Raw genomic sequence first — 12,623 nt, forward strand, 5'->3', positions numbered from 1 at the left:
GAAAACATACGTGTCGCACCGACGGTTCTTTTTCGCACGTGTGGTTGCGGAATAGGTAGCAAGTAGCAAGGAAAAAGAAAGGTATAGGTAAATGAGGTAAAGGTATATAGGCCTTTGCCCAGCAGTGGGACATCAATCCAGGCTAGATAATAATAATAGCTAGTTACTTTTACCTACCTAGTTATTTATTTACATTGTTTACCTATACTACAGATGAAGCTAAAAATTTAATAGTGTTACTTAGCTAAAATACCGTTTATAGGGCGCAAAATACAAACGCTTTGCCATACTGCTAACTGCTATTCGTTTCGGTACATTTATTTTTATATTATAAAGCAGACGAGAATCTTGAAAAATGACTGCAGGATACAATGACGTAGTTAGTTGTTCAAATGGAGTATGACACAACTACAAAAATATGTAAAAAAAGTGTAGGTAATTCAAGTTCAAGGTCATTTTTAGGTTTTAAAATCTATAAGCAGTCATTCGTAAATCATGTTCTTCTACCAGACAAATAAAAACACTAGAAATCATTGATGAGTCTATTTAGCCGACTGGATAAGCGTATAACTTCGTTCCAAAGCGATATTTAGTGCTACCGTAAAGTAAAGCAACGTGACATGATACATGTGGTGTTTACAATATTTTCTATGAAAGCATAAGCAAAATAAAGAATTGTTGTTATTTTTTTCATTTGGTATGATGCTTAACTTTGTTGCTTTTTAATTTTATCGTATTTAGTTTTCCCAGTATTCACACTTTGTTCTTGCGTTTCAAAAAAACAAGACCATAGACAAAACATTGCTACATGTTCATACGCTTTTTCAAGCTTCATGAAAACAACGGACTATGAAGGAAGTGTGTATGGAAGTGCGTTAGACTGATTGCGCCGCAAATTACTTTATAGGGTAAGGATTATAATGATTATATATCTATCAAAATTACGGTATGCAAAATTAATGTGGTTTTTATCTGCGTCCGAAATAAAATAATTAATTCCCTTGGACCTATTCGTTCTAAGTCATACGGGGTGTGTGCTCCTTATTTTCAATTCAGCTATTATAGTAGTTTTTACAACATTTTAGACGAAACTGATAACATGGTGTTTTTAATTTGACTGTGTTGCTGTTTGATGTGAATTATAAATACAAAATTACGACTTGCTGGTTTATTGGTAATTTAGGAGGTTATAGATGTTGTTCTCTTAAATTTTGCTTTTATGTTTTTCAGTTTGGCACGAGGTGAGGAATGAATGTGAATAAATCAACCTGAATTTGGTTATTACTAAGGGGAACAAAGTCAAAATAAGTATATTTTCAAAATCAAAATGACAACTTTAGAGCAACAAGCATCTAAACTTTTGGATTTTAACCAAAAGCTAGACATAACTTTACTTGACAACATTGTGGGGTGCCTTTACTCCACTGTGGGTGAGCAGCAGCGTCTTGCGCAGGACATTTTGACCACCCTCAAAGAACACCCCGATGCTTGGACTAGGGTTGATACAATACTGGAGTTTTCACAAAACCAGGAAACAAAATACTATGCTTTGCAAATACTGGAACAAGTGATACAAACAAGATGGAAAGTTCTGCCTAGAAATCAATGTGAAGGTATAAAGAAATACATTGTTGGCCTCATTATCAAGAATTCTTCTGATCCCATTACCATGGAAAACAACAAAGTATTTCTAAAGAAGCTTAATCTGATTCTGATTCAAGTTTTAAAAAGAGAATGGCCTCACAACTGGGAAACATTCATAAGTGATATTGTGGGTGCCTCAAAGACCAACGAAAGCCTTTGCCAAAACAATATGGTAATCCTCAAGCTTCTCAGTGAGGAAGTATTTGTGTTCAGCACTGGCCAACTCACTCAGACTAAGACAAAACATCTCAAAGATACCATGTGTTCAGAATTCAGTCAAATATTCCAGCTCTGTCAATTTGTGCTTGAGAATTCACAAAACGCCCCACTAGTGGAAGCCACGCTTCACACTCTATTGAGATTTTTAAATTGGATCCCCCTTGGTTATATCTTTGAAATGAAACTTATAAGTACACTTATTTTCAAGTTTTTGAGCGTGCCACTGTTCCGGAATGTAACATTGAGCTGCTTGACCGAGATAGCGGGAGTGACTGTGAGCAACTATGAGGAGCAGTTGGTGGCACTGCTGGTGCAGACCATGGAGCAGCTAGAAGTGATGTTGCCGCTCACCACCAACATCCGCGACGCGTACGCGGCTGGCCGGGACCAGGAACAGATTTTCATTCAAAATCTTGCACTGTTCTTGTGCACCTACTTGAAAGAACACTGTCAGTTAATCGAAAAACGAGGGTTAACTAATACGCTGATGAATGCTCTTCGCTACCTTGTGTTGATTTCTGAAGTAGAGGAAGTGGAAATATTCAAAATATGTTTGGAATTTTGGAATTTTCTAGCTGCTGATCTGTATAAGATTGCCCCCTGTTCCCAATCATCTAATTTAGGGTTGGGTAAGAATATGGGCAGAAAAACTCTCTATGCTGATGTGCTGAGCAGCATGCGCTACATCATGATCTCTAGAATGGCTAAGCCGGAAGAAGTTTTAGTGGTTGAGAATGAAAACGGTGAAGTTGTAAGAGAATTTATGAAGGACACTGATTCCATTAATTTGTATAAAAATATGAAAGAGACGCTTGTCTACCTGACCCATTTGGATTATCAAGACACTGAACGTATCATGACAGAGAAACTACAGAATCAGGTGAATGGCACTGAGTGGTCCTGGAAGAACCTCAATACCTTGTGCTGGGCTATAGGTTCCACCTCAGGAGCAATGATGGAGGAAGATGAAAAGAGATTTTTGGTTGTTGTTATCAAAGAACTTTTGGGTTTATGTGAGCAGAAAAAAGGCAAAGATAATAAGGCTATAATTGCTAGCAACATCATGTATGTGGTGGGCCAGTACCCCCGCTTTCTCAGGGCTCATTGGAAGTTTTTGAAAACAGTTGTTAATAAACTTTTCGAATTCATGCATGAGACCCATGATGGCGTTCAAGACATGGCATGTGATACATTCATTAAAATCGCATTGAAATGTCGGCGCCACTTTGTGACAACGCAAGTCGGAGAAGCATGTCCATTCATTGAGGAAATCTTGAGCACGATCAGTTCTATTATTTGTGACTTGCAAACTCTCCAAGTTCATACTTTCTATGAGGCTGTTGGATACATGATCAGTGCGCAAGTCTGCGATCAAGTGGCCCAAGAGCAGCTTATCGAGAAATACATGTCTCTTCCCAATCAAGTATGGGATGATATAATTTCACAAGCATCGCATAATGTTGACATTTTAAAAGATCCAGAGGCTGTTAAACAGTTAGTCAGTATTCTGAAAACAAACGTGCGCGCATGCCGCGCGCTCGGCCATCCATATGTCGTGCAGCTGGGGCGAATATATCTAGATATGCTTAACGTCTACAAAGTGATGTCTGAGAACATAAGTCAAGCAATTGCATTGAACGGAGTGGCCGTCACGAAACAACCGCTCATCAAGAACATGAGAATAATCAAGAAGGAAACCCTGAAACTCATCTCCGGCTGGGTTTCGCGCTCCACGGACAATGGCATGGTTTTAGAAAATTTCATTCCGCCACTGCTGGACGCGGTCCTTCTAGACTACCAACGGACCGCAGTTCCGGACGCGCGAGAGCCCGAAGTGTTATCCTGCATGGCGGCGATCGTCTACAAACTCGGAGGGCACATCACATCCGAGGTGCCGAAGATTTTCGACGCGGTCTTCGAGTGTACTCTAGAGATGATCAACAAGGACTTCGAGGAGTATCCAGAGCACCGGACAGAATTCTTCCTGCTGCTGCAGGCGGTGAACACCAACTGTTTCAAGGCTTTCCTGAGCATTCCGCCGGCGCAGTTCAAGTTGGTCCTAGACTCTATAATCTGGGCGTTCAAGCACACCATGCGCAACGTGGCCGACACGGGCCTCCAGATCCTGCACCGGCTGCTGCAGAACGTGGAGCAGCACCCGCAGGCGGCGCAGAGCTTCTACCAGACCTACCTGTGCGACATCCTCGAGCATGTGTTCAGCGTGGTCACGGATACCTCGCACGGCGCCGGCCTCACCATGCACGCCACCATCTTGGCCTACATCTTCACGCTGGTGGAGGCCGGCCGAGTCACCGTGCCTCTCGGCCCTACTCCCGACAACGTGCTATACATACAGGTATACATACTGACTCCGGCCTTGTCTCGCATCTATCGAGCCTAACCCAGGGGTCGGCAACCTGCAGCTCGCGAGCCACATGCGGCTTATTAGTTCCAAACTTTATTTATGGTAGTACTATTTATTGTTGCCAAGAAAAAAAATTGTGGCTCTTTAAAAACTGAAATTTTGTAAATTGTAATTTTTGACTTCCGACTCAAAAGGTTGCCGACCCCTGGCCAGACAGAGAGTGGTCCAGAGTTCCGAGTTCCACGCTCGAATTTCTTTGCAGCGTACCGACCGAGCCCCTAACAATAATGCACACAGTGGCCACTATGATACTACTTACAAGGAACGCGGAACTCGGAATGTCTGAACTCCCTCTGTCTGCACTGATTCATAGGGGCTGTTTCACCATCCATTGATTAGCGTTAACCGACGGTTAAATGTGATGCCGTCTCCGTCTATTCGAACAAAACAAATAGAGACGGCATCACACCTAACCGCCAGTTAACGCTAATCAATGGATGGTGAAACAGCCCCTTAGACTCTTGTCACAATCGCTTTCACTACTTCTTTCTGTTGAACATAGTACTGAATAGATGAGGGTCGAGAGATACCGAATGGGATGTTTGCTTAGTAGCCGCGCAAGATGCACATTCGATCAGCTGTGTCCTTTCAGCGTCATTTAATTATTTACTAGCTTTTGACCGCGACTTCGTTTGTAAAGAATCCGTTTATCTCTTACCCGCGGGAATAATCAATTTTCCGGGAAAATAATTACCCTACATAATCCGGGTTATGAACTACCTGTGTGCTAAATTTCATTCAAATCCGTCGTTTTAGACTGAAAGACCAAAACATACTTTAAAGTTCGTGTTTATGCTGGATCTAGGCGACATAAAATGACTTTTTATGCTCTAGTGGTAAAGTAAAATCTTCCTCTAAGACCACGTCATCAGGGTGTCAACGTCAACAGCCACAAACTAAAAAGTTTCTACATTTTTTTTTAATAATATTTAATTTATATAAAACTAAAATTTAAGAAACGGCTAGACCAACACATTAACAATACAAAGAATACAGGATACAGGCACCTATCAGTTGCTTGCAACTGCCTGCCTGATAATTTATATAATAATAATAAAATCAATAAAGTCAATTGAACAAAAAAAAAAAAACAGAAAGTAAACAATTGTTTTCATTGTTGCTATTTCATTTCCTTTTCACTTAGATTGCTAGAAAATGAAATAGCAATATGTAATAGCTTTTCAGCAGAGTGTAAAATTCGAGCATTAAACCCATTTTCCCCTCGACGTGGCTATATGAATGTCTCGGGTAGAATGGTTTGTTTTATGCTCTTGTTGTACAATCTACTATTGGCCATACTCACAGACACACTCGCAAGCTGTTGCATTTATTTATTGATAAACACTAAAATCTGTAGCAAAGTGAAAAGTCCATTATTTCGAAAATACAAACTGAGACATGGATGCACAGAAAAACCAGAAAACGAGACCAGCGCTGGGAATCGAACCCAGGTCCTCAGCATTCCGTGCCGCGTGCCATACCCCTACACCACCACAATTAAGACAGAAGTTTGCCTAAGTACCTCTAAGTTTACCTCTGCCTCTTTAGGTATTTTATAGGAAGACATTTCTCTTTTTAACAAAATAGGATAAGTTTGTTTTATTGTTTTTAACATATGATATGAAAAATGTCAAAGTGAATCTCACTAATATTTATATTTAACTGTCCGTTACCCGCGAGACCCGCGACTCCGTCCGCGTAAAATTCGTTCGTTTATCCCGCGGGAATTATGCAATTTTCCGGAATAAAAACTATCCTATGTCCTTCTCTGGGACTCCATCTATCTGTATAGGTATCGAATTTCATCTAAATTGGTTCAATGGTTTAGATGTAATAAAGTAACAAACAGACTTACTATCCGACTGATTTAGATAAAATTCGGTATACAAATAGTACAAGTACCGGTGAAGAACAGAATAGTTTTTATCCTGGAAAATTCCATAGTTCCCGTGGTTCCCGCGGTATAGTAATATACGTATTCTATGTGAACGGAGTCGCGGGCAACAGCTAGTTAATGAATAAATGAAACTAATATTGATGTCTTCGATATTTTAATTAGAATCAAATTTATTAAATGACAATTGGTTTTTTGGAATCTTTTTGTATTTTTTATTCCAATTCCAAATTTTTACTTTTACGGTCATCCCGTAAAACCTAAATTGAAAATACAAACTGAAATATAGATGCACAGAAAAACCAGAAAAATAAGACCATCACTGGGAATCGAACCCAGGTCCTCGGTATTCCGTACCGCGTGCTATACCGCTACACCACTGATGGTCTTTGAGGACCTGGGTTCGATTCCCAGTGATGGTCTTATTTTTCTGGTTTTTCTGTGCATCTATATTTCAGTTTGTATTTTCAATTTATTAAATGACGTCCTAAAGTGTGCACCATAAAGAGCCTATTTTCCTTCTGTCCATTCCTATATTGAACAGACTGTAGGTTGTTTCAATTGGTGTCAAGTGTACCATGATATATATATAATTTATTATTTGTTTCAGGAATATGTGGCTAATCTTCTGAAAACAGCGTTTTCACATTTGACCGACAACCAGATCAAGATTACTGTAGAGGGATTGTTCAACTTGGACCAGGATATTCCGGCATTCAAAGACCATTTGAGAGACTTCTTAGTTCAGATAAGAGTAAGTAATTTGCAGACTATCAGAGTAAACTACAACCAAACTTCACCAGGCATGAAGAGCATTGGGTGACATTAAGTTTTCGTTGCCATCCCTTTCTCACACAAAGATAACATGCTATGTGCCACAGTCTCTCATTGTTTACTCAAAGTCTATGTGACCTTAATATATCACAATGTATAAAAAGCACTTGGCAAAACATTTGGGTTCTTACGATGATCTTTTAAGGTATTAATAAAATACCTTAATGTGTTTTATATGTTCCCTTACTACATGTTATCCATATTTTGGGTTCTCTGTTGAAATCCGGGACGAAGCTATTGGGGTAGCTCCTAAAATTACTACGCCCCCCCTTACTAGTTACAATTGAACTATAAATGAAGGAGCTGTGTACGTGAGCCACTAGCGCTCATTTGGGTTATATCGCAAAATACGTAACATTTTCCATTTCGTGCTTCATGCCCCCTGGGGACACAAGGGGGCACAGTTCATAATTTGGGAATGCCTTTAACGATGTGTTTATTAACAATGTCGTGTCGTGTTCGGCAGGAGTACACTGGCGAGGATGACAGCGACTTGTACCTGGAGGAGCGGCTTTTCGCGCTGCGGCAGGCCCAGGAAGAGAAGCGTCGCGTGCAGATGTCTGTGCCTGGCCTGCTCAATCCGCACGAGCTGCCCGAGGAAATGCAGGACTAGGCCTCCGTCGCCTGCGCCCGGCGGAACACTCGACGGTGCCCGACCCCGCCCGAGTGCTCCACTCGGCGACAACGCTTGCACCCATGGTAACAGTTCACTAAAATATACAGTATTTTTTATAAGGGACTAAATTCATTCGAATGTCTCGGCTAGACAAGTCTGACTGGCCTATCTTATCTGTGAGTAAGACACGCAGCGTCAGTCTACGAGTCTCGCCGGGGCGAGGTCTGACTGTCGAGACGACGGTCTAACCAAATGCGTTAAAAGTCAGAGGAAAAACCTTGTCTCGCTCTCAACTATGTATTAGTTAAGTTACGTCCCCCTGTTGTAAACGAGCCGAAGATAGCGGGCTTGGATAGTTTCGAAATAGTTTAAGACGCGTCGGTAATATTTAATATAATGATATTGTCCAGGTACGGTTTTATACAGCTTACTTAATAGTATTTTTATATTTTTGGACACAATATGTTAGCCAGTTGTTATTGCTATGAAGGACAGCTTGTACTTAGCGTTTTGTAAACTCGGCAAACTAGATGTGCACTCGCATTGTAGACTGCGTGCTTAGATTACGTTTTGAAAATAACAAGTTCACATGCTTTGTAGATTAATAAGGATAAAGTTTAGATAGAAGCTCTAAAAGCTTAAGGCTCTTTGCGCTTGTCACGCTGTGATGGGGTCTCATGACGAAGAGAAGGTAATTAATATATATGTGTTTTAATCAGTAAAGAAACACCTGTCATAGGTTACTTCGTGGTATCACGTTTTCATCTATTTTATCTGGCCGGCAGTTAATTATCTTAAGGTATACATCTGCAACTAAATACATTTTCCCATGTATTTGAGATCAATCTCATCCACTGAGGCATTACCGTCTGCCGGATGTATGTGATATTTGACAACGTTCCAGTGTGTAATGTGCCGGATATATATATGAAAGTGTAAGCTTAAAGAACTATATTCAGGAAATGAGACCTGCCTGTGACTGCTAGGATTCAATCAGCTGATAGTGACAGTTTTTAAATTGTTATAGAAAAATATATTTTGTCCTTAAAACGTGTGCGGGATTGTAATGATTTACTCGTCATAAAATTTAGCTGCTTAATCCATTATCCTAAAGTCCAAAAAAATCATTCATACCATATGTATATGTAATTCGATATAATATTTATTTATAAGGATAAAATTTTAATTTTATGTTCGACTCCACGACAATCTTTAGACGATATGACATCACATTTAAGTGGACTGTTATCATAGTTTTATGTGGATGTACCTTGTGCCTATAAAATATTCCTTATTATGTCAGATTGTACAGAGACCGCATGGAACATGTAAGGTGATGAATGCAAGTTGAAAGGTTTTTATCACAAACCATTCGATAAGGTTATATTTTGCCGGCACAAGTTGTAGATGAGCCTTATTTAAGTAGGCATTAAATCATGCATCAATTTACATTGCTAGATGAGATAGAATATTTCTATGTTTTAAGTAATCTTCAAATGTAATGAAATCTCTGTGATGGTAACCAGTGTCGGATGTTCAACATGTGCGCTACAAAATCTGAGTATTAATTAGTAGATTCTAGGTAAAACTTTATGAAGTGAATTGCTGTTAGTAACATGTTTTATGTTGTGTTTAATGTTGTCGAAACTAATTTCATGCTGGTTTGGGAATCTGAACACTCAGGGTAGTATCCAAACGCATATTGGGCCCGATTAACTGTCAGTCTTTCATTTTGTGTTTGAAATAAACCAATAAATATTGAATAATGTGTCATTTTATTTATTTCACCCTCTACCTATTCCTACATAGCTGATAGTAAATTTGATAATTATGTGGATGTGATGGGAACATTATGAATTTTAATTTTAAGTAGGGCTTAATGTGTCGAGGGGGAAGGGCGCTTGTGCGTCATTAGTTTAGCGTATTAGTTTTAGTGGATCTGATAAGTTAGCGGTGATACAGATAAATTATCTACAGTCTTCAATATAGGAATGGACAAATGGAAAATAGGTTCTTTATAATACACGCTTTAGGAAGTCATTTAATAAATTTATTTTTTTGGTTTACGGGCTAAACTAAATTCTAATTAAAATATAGAAGACGTCACTATTAGTTTCAATTATTCATTAACTAACTGTTGCCCGCGACTCCGTCCACATAGAATTCGTTTATTGCTATCCAGCGGGTCCTATGCAATTTTCCGGGATAAAAACTATTCCCCCGGGACTTGTACTATCTGTATACCGAATTTCACCTAAATCGGTTCAGCGGTTAAGACGTGAAGATGTAGGTAACAAACAAACATACAGACTTACAAACTTTCGCAATTATAAAATATTAGTGAGATTTACTTTGCAATTTTTCATATAATAATTTAAAAACAATAAAAAAACTTTCTATTTTGTTAAAAACAGAAACGTCTTCCTATAAAATACCTAAAGAGGCAGAGGTAAAGAACAGTTGAGTTTCATGCTGGATTCTTCTCAACAGAGGTTTTTCCGAACCGGTGCGGTGGTAGATTTTTTATTTGACATTCATAAGTGCTTGTTATAGCTTTGACTGAACTTTCTGCAAGAAATGGAACGTTTATAATATTGTGAACTCAAGCAATATTCTGTACATTATGTATAGTTTTTAATCGCCAGTTTGGATCAAAATGTGATGACCTTCATATACGAATAATTAATAATTATCTTTTCAAAACTAAAGCACTGCATTAAATTTGATGAAATTTGGAATGGAAAAAAGCTTGAACTTCATAGCAGAAACTCAGAAACTACGAGTGAGCGAATGAGTCCACGAAAGACAGTTATTAAATTATGTTTTGCAGTTAATTAAATTTATTTTTAAATTATGTTATAAATATAAATCGAACTAAGAGCGTTTATGCCTGCTGAGCTGGCAACGTTGTATTTTTGTTAGTTTTTCTTGATTATTCCATTAAAATGAATGAAAATTAATAATGTTGTCTGATAGAACACTTCTTAATATATAACTTAATGTGTATACTCCAATAATTATTCGTGATAGACTTTTATATTCCTTAAAAACGGATTAATGTTTATGACCGGTTTTATAGAAAATAAAAGTCTAACGAATAATTATTGGAGTAGACACATTAACTTATAAATTAAGAAGTGTTCTATCAGACAACATTATTAATTTTCATTCAATTTTTATGGAATAATCGAGAAAAGTAACAAAAATGCAACGTTGCCAGCTCAGCAGGTATATTATGAAGCAAATTACGTATTAACATTGTGTTGTTTTGTACCTACATTACGTATTTATCTACTTGCAAAGTAAGTAAAGAAAATTATGACTTCGTCTTATTACTTCTTTTATTCATCATCATCATCATTACTACGACTTCATAAAAAATGTTTAGAACCGCTGCTTCTGTGACCTTCTAGAGTCCAATGTTATCCTGAATGGACTTATAGTACTTATAGTAAATACTGGTGTTAATTTAGAGCTTGTTCACACTAGCTTTTTTCACTAGGTTTCTCGGCGGAGCGGGAACGCGGCCAGTACGTTGCGATATCTCCGCGATTATTCGCCGCGTGCTTGCCGTCGTGTCGACGTGGCGATTAAGCCACGTACGGTCATTAATACTAGGCGTCCACGCGGCGGCACGCAGGCGGCGAACAATCGCGGAGATATCGCAGCGTGCACGCCTGACGACGCCTTCCGAAAACGCCGGCAAAAACGCTGTGTGAACACGCTCTTAACTGAGAAAAAGTTCCAAGTACCACTTCATACAATGGCATACATAATTAATTTAGGTATGTACATTTAGTTCGGTTAGACGAGATTAATTGATGAACTAAAAGAATTTCCTTGCTCACCCGCGACCTTACGATAGCTAAGCTTATGCAAAATATGCATGTTCGTGCAGTTCCTCCACCTCCACACTGTAAGAACACACACAAATCACACAAACCCATTACCAGCACCACACTACACTGACGCGTTTCGAACTCAACCAGAGCTCATCTTCAGAGTGACACAACCGTACACCATGCTACCAGTTGTTAGACTAACGAACCACAACCACCGTTTTAATTTATCACTGTAACTCCTCAAGTACCCCCTTAAGTAAGTCGTAGGTATTTAATTGATTTAACCTTTGAATTTAACGGTTCCAATGATGAGATCGTACATTCATTGTCATTCATTTCGGGACGACACTACCACACGGAATAAAATGAGGGTAGAACCAAAGAGATGGTAAATGCTATCAAAATACGAACTTCATATCTTGCCGTTCCGCTTATGCTTATATAATGTAAAACGAGTGAGAGGGACGGTACGATACGAACTTTGATTTACGAATTTCGTAGTAGCCCTTCAGAATAATTAATCAGATTTTTTGAGAAAGAAGAAGAAAATATCAATACAGCAGGGCTACTACGAAACTCGAAACTCGAAGTTCGTATCGTACCGTCCCTCTCGCTCTCGTATATTAAATAATATATGTGTCAGGGGGACCGCACGACACGAACTTTGAGTTTCGAGTTTCGTAGTAGCCCTGCAGGACCAAGCCACGAATCTATCCATATAATGAGATATGGATATGATTCAAGTTCCGCTTCTGTTATTTTGTCCTTTTTTTGCAAGCATTTTCGATATCGATCATGCATGGCTATCTTAGAGCAACGCGGGCTTCCTACGGAAGGGAGTAGCCATTCACCACGTTCCCCTTTGTCAAAGTACAGGCCCAACTGGGCATACGAATTTTATAAAACAAGGCGCGCTCGGATCTCAAACTAGACCTATTCGAGTCGCGCAAGTGAACGCTGCAGTGCTAAAAATGCCGAATTGTTCAGTTTCCTGCTGTAAAAAGAGATCTGGGACATCAAGCTTGCAAAAAGATTTTTCATCACACTTGCTCGTAAACAGTGTCGAAACATGCAGGCTACCTTGGTTGCAACCCCCCAAATGAAACCCTCGACCTTAATGTGCTTGTCATGAAACCCTTGGTCGGTAAA

The 12,623-nt window shown here is 39.1% G+C and overlaps 1 protein-coding gene across 2 annotated transcripts; it reads left to right on the forward strand.

Moving 5' to 3' along the window:
* The first annotated feature begins 798 nt into the window (after positions 1–798).
* LOC141431897 (exportin-1-like) lies at positions 799–9,398 on the forward strand. Of its 2 annotated transcripts, none has more exons than XM_074093183.1 (4): positions 799–908; positions 1,231–4,219; positions 6,793–6,936; positions 7,483–9,398. In XM_074093183.1, exons 2-4 carry the CDS (start codon positions 1,328–1,330, stop codon positions 7,627–7,629), a joined length of 3,183 nt encoding a protein of 1,060 aa, XP_073949284.1. In that variant the 5' UTR covers positions 799–908; positions 1,231–1,327; the 3' UTR covers positions 7,630–9,398. The 2 variants fall into 2 exon arrangements, with proteins under 2 accessions (XP_073949284.1, XP_073949285.1); XM_074093184.1 differs by lacking the exon at positions 799–908 and adding an exon at positions 951–1,030.
* The last annotated feature ends 3,225 nt before the right edge of the window (positions 9,399–12,623 follow it).

This window comes from Choristoneura fumiferana, chromosome 10 (genome assembly GCF_025370935.1).
Source record: "Choristoneura fumiferana chromosome 10, NRCan_CFum_1, whole genome shotgun sequence".
NCBI classification, from domain to species: Eukaryota; Metazoa; Arthropoda; class Insecta; order Lepidoptera; family Tortricidae; genus Choristoneura; species Choristoneura fumiferana.

Coding starts and splice junctions, on each gene's coding strand:
- LOC141431897 (XM_074093183.1), top strand. CDS start 1,328: ATGACAACTTTAGAGCAACAAGCATCTAAACTTTTGGATTTTAACCAA. Junction 4,220..6,792: donor ACAACGTGCTATACATACAG/GTATACATACTG, acceptor TATTTGTTTCAG/GAATATGTGGCTAATCTTCT. Junction 6,937..7,482: donor ACTTCTTAGTTCAGATAAGA/GTAAGTAATTTG, acceptor CGTGTTCGGCAG/GAGTACACTGGCGAGGATGA.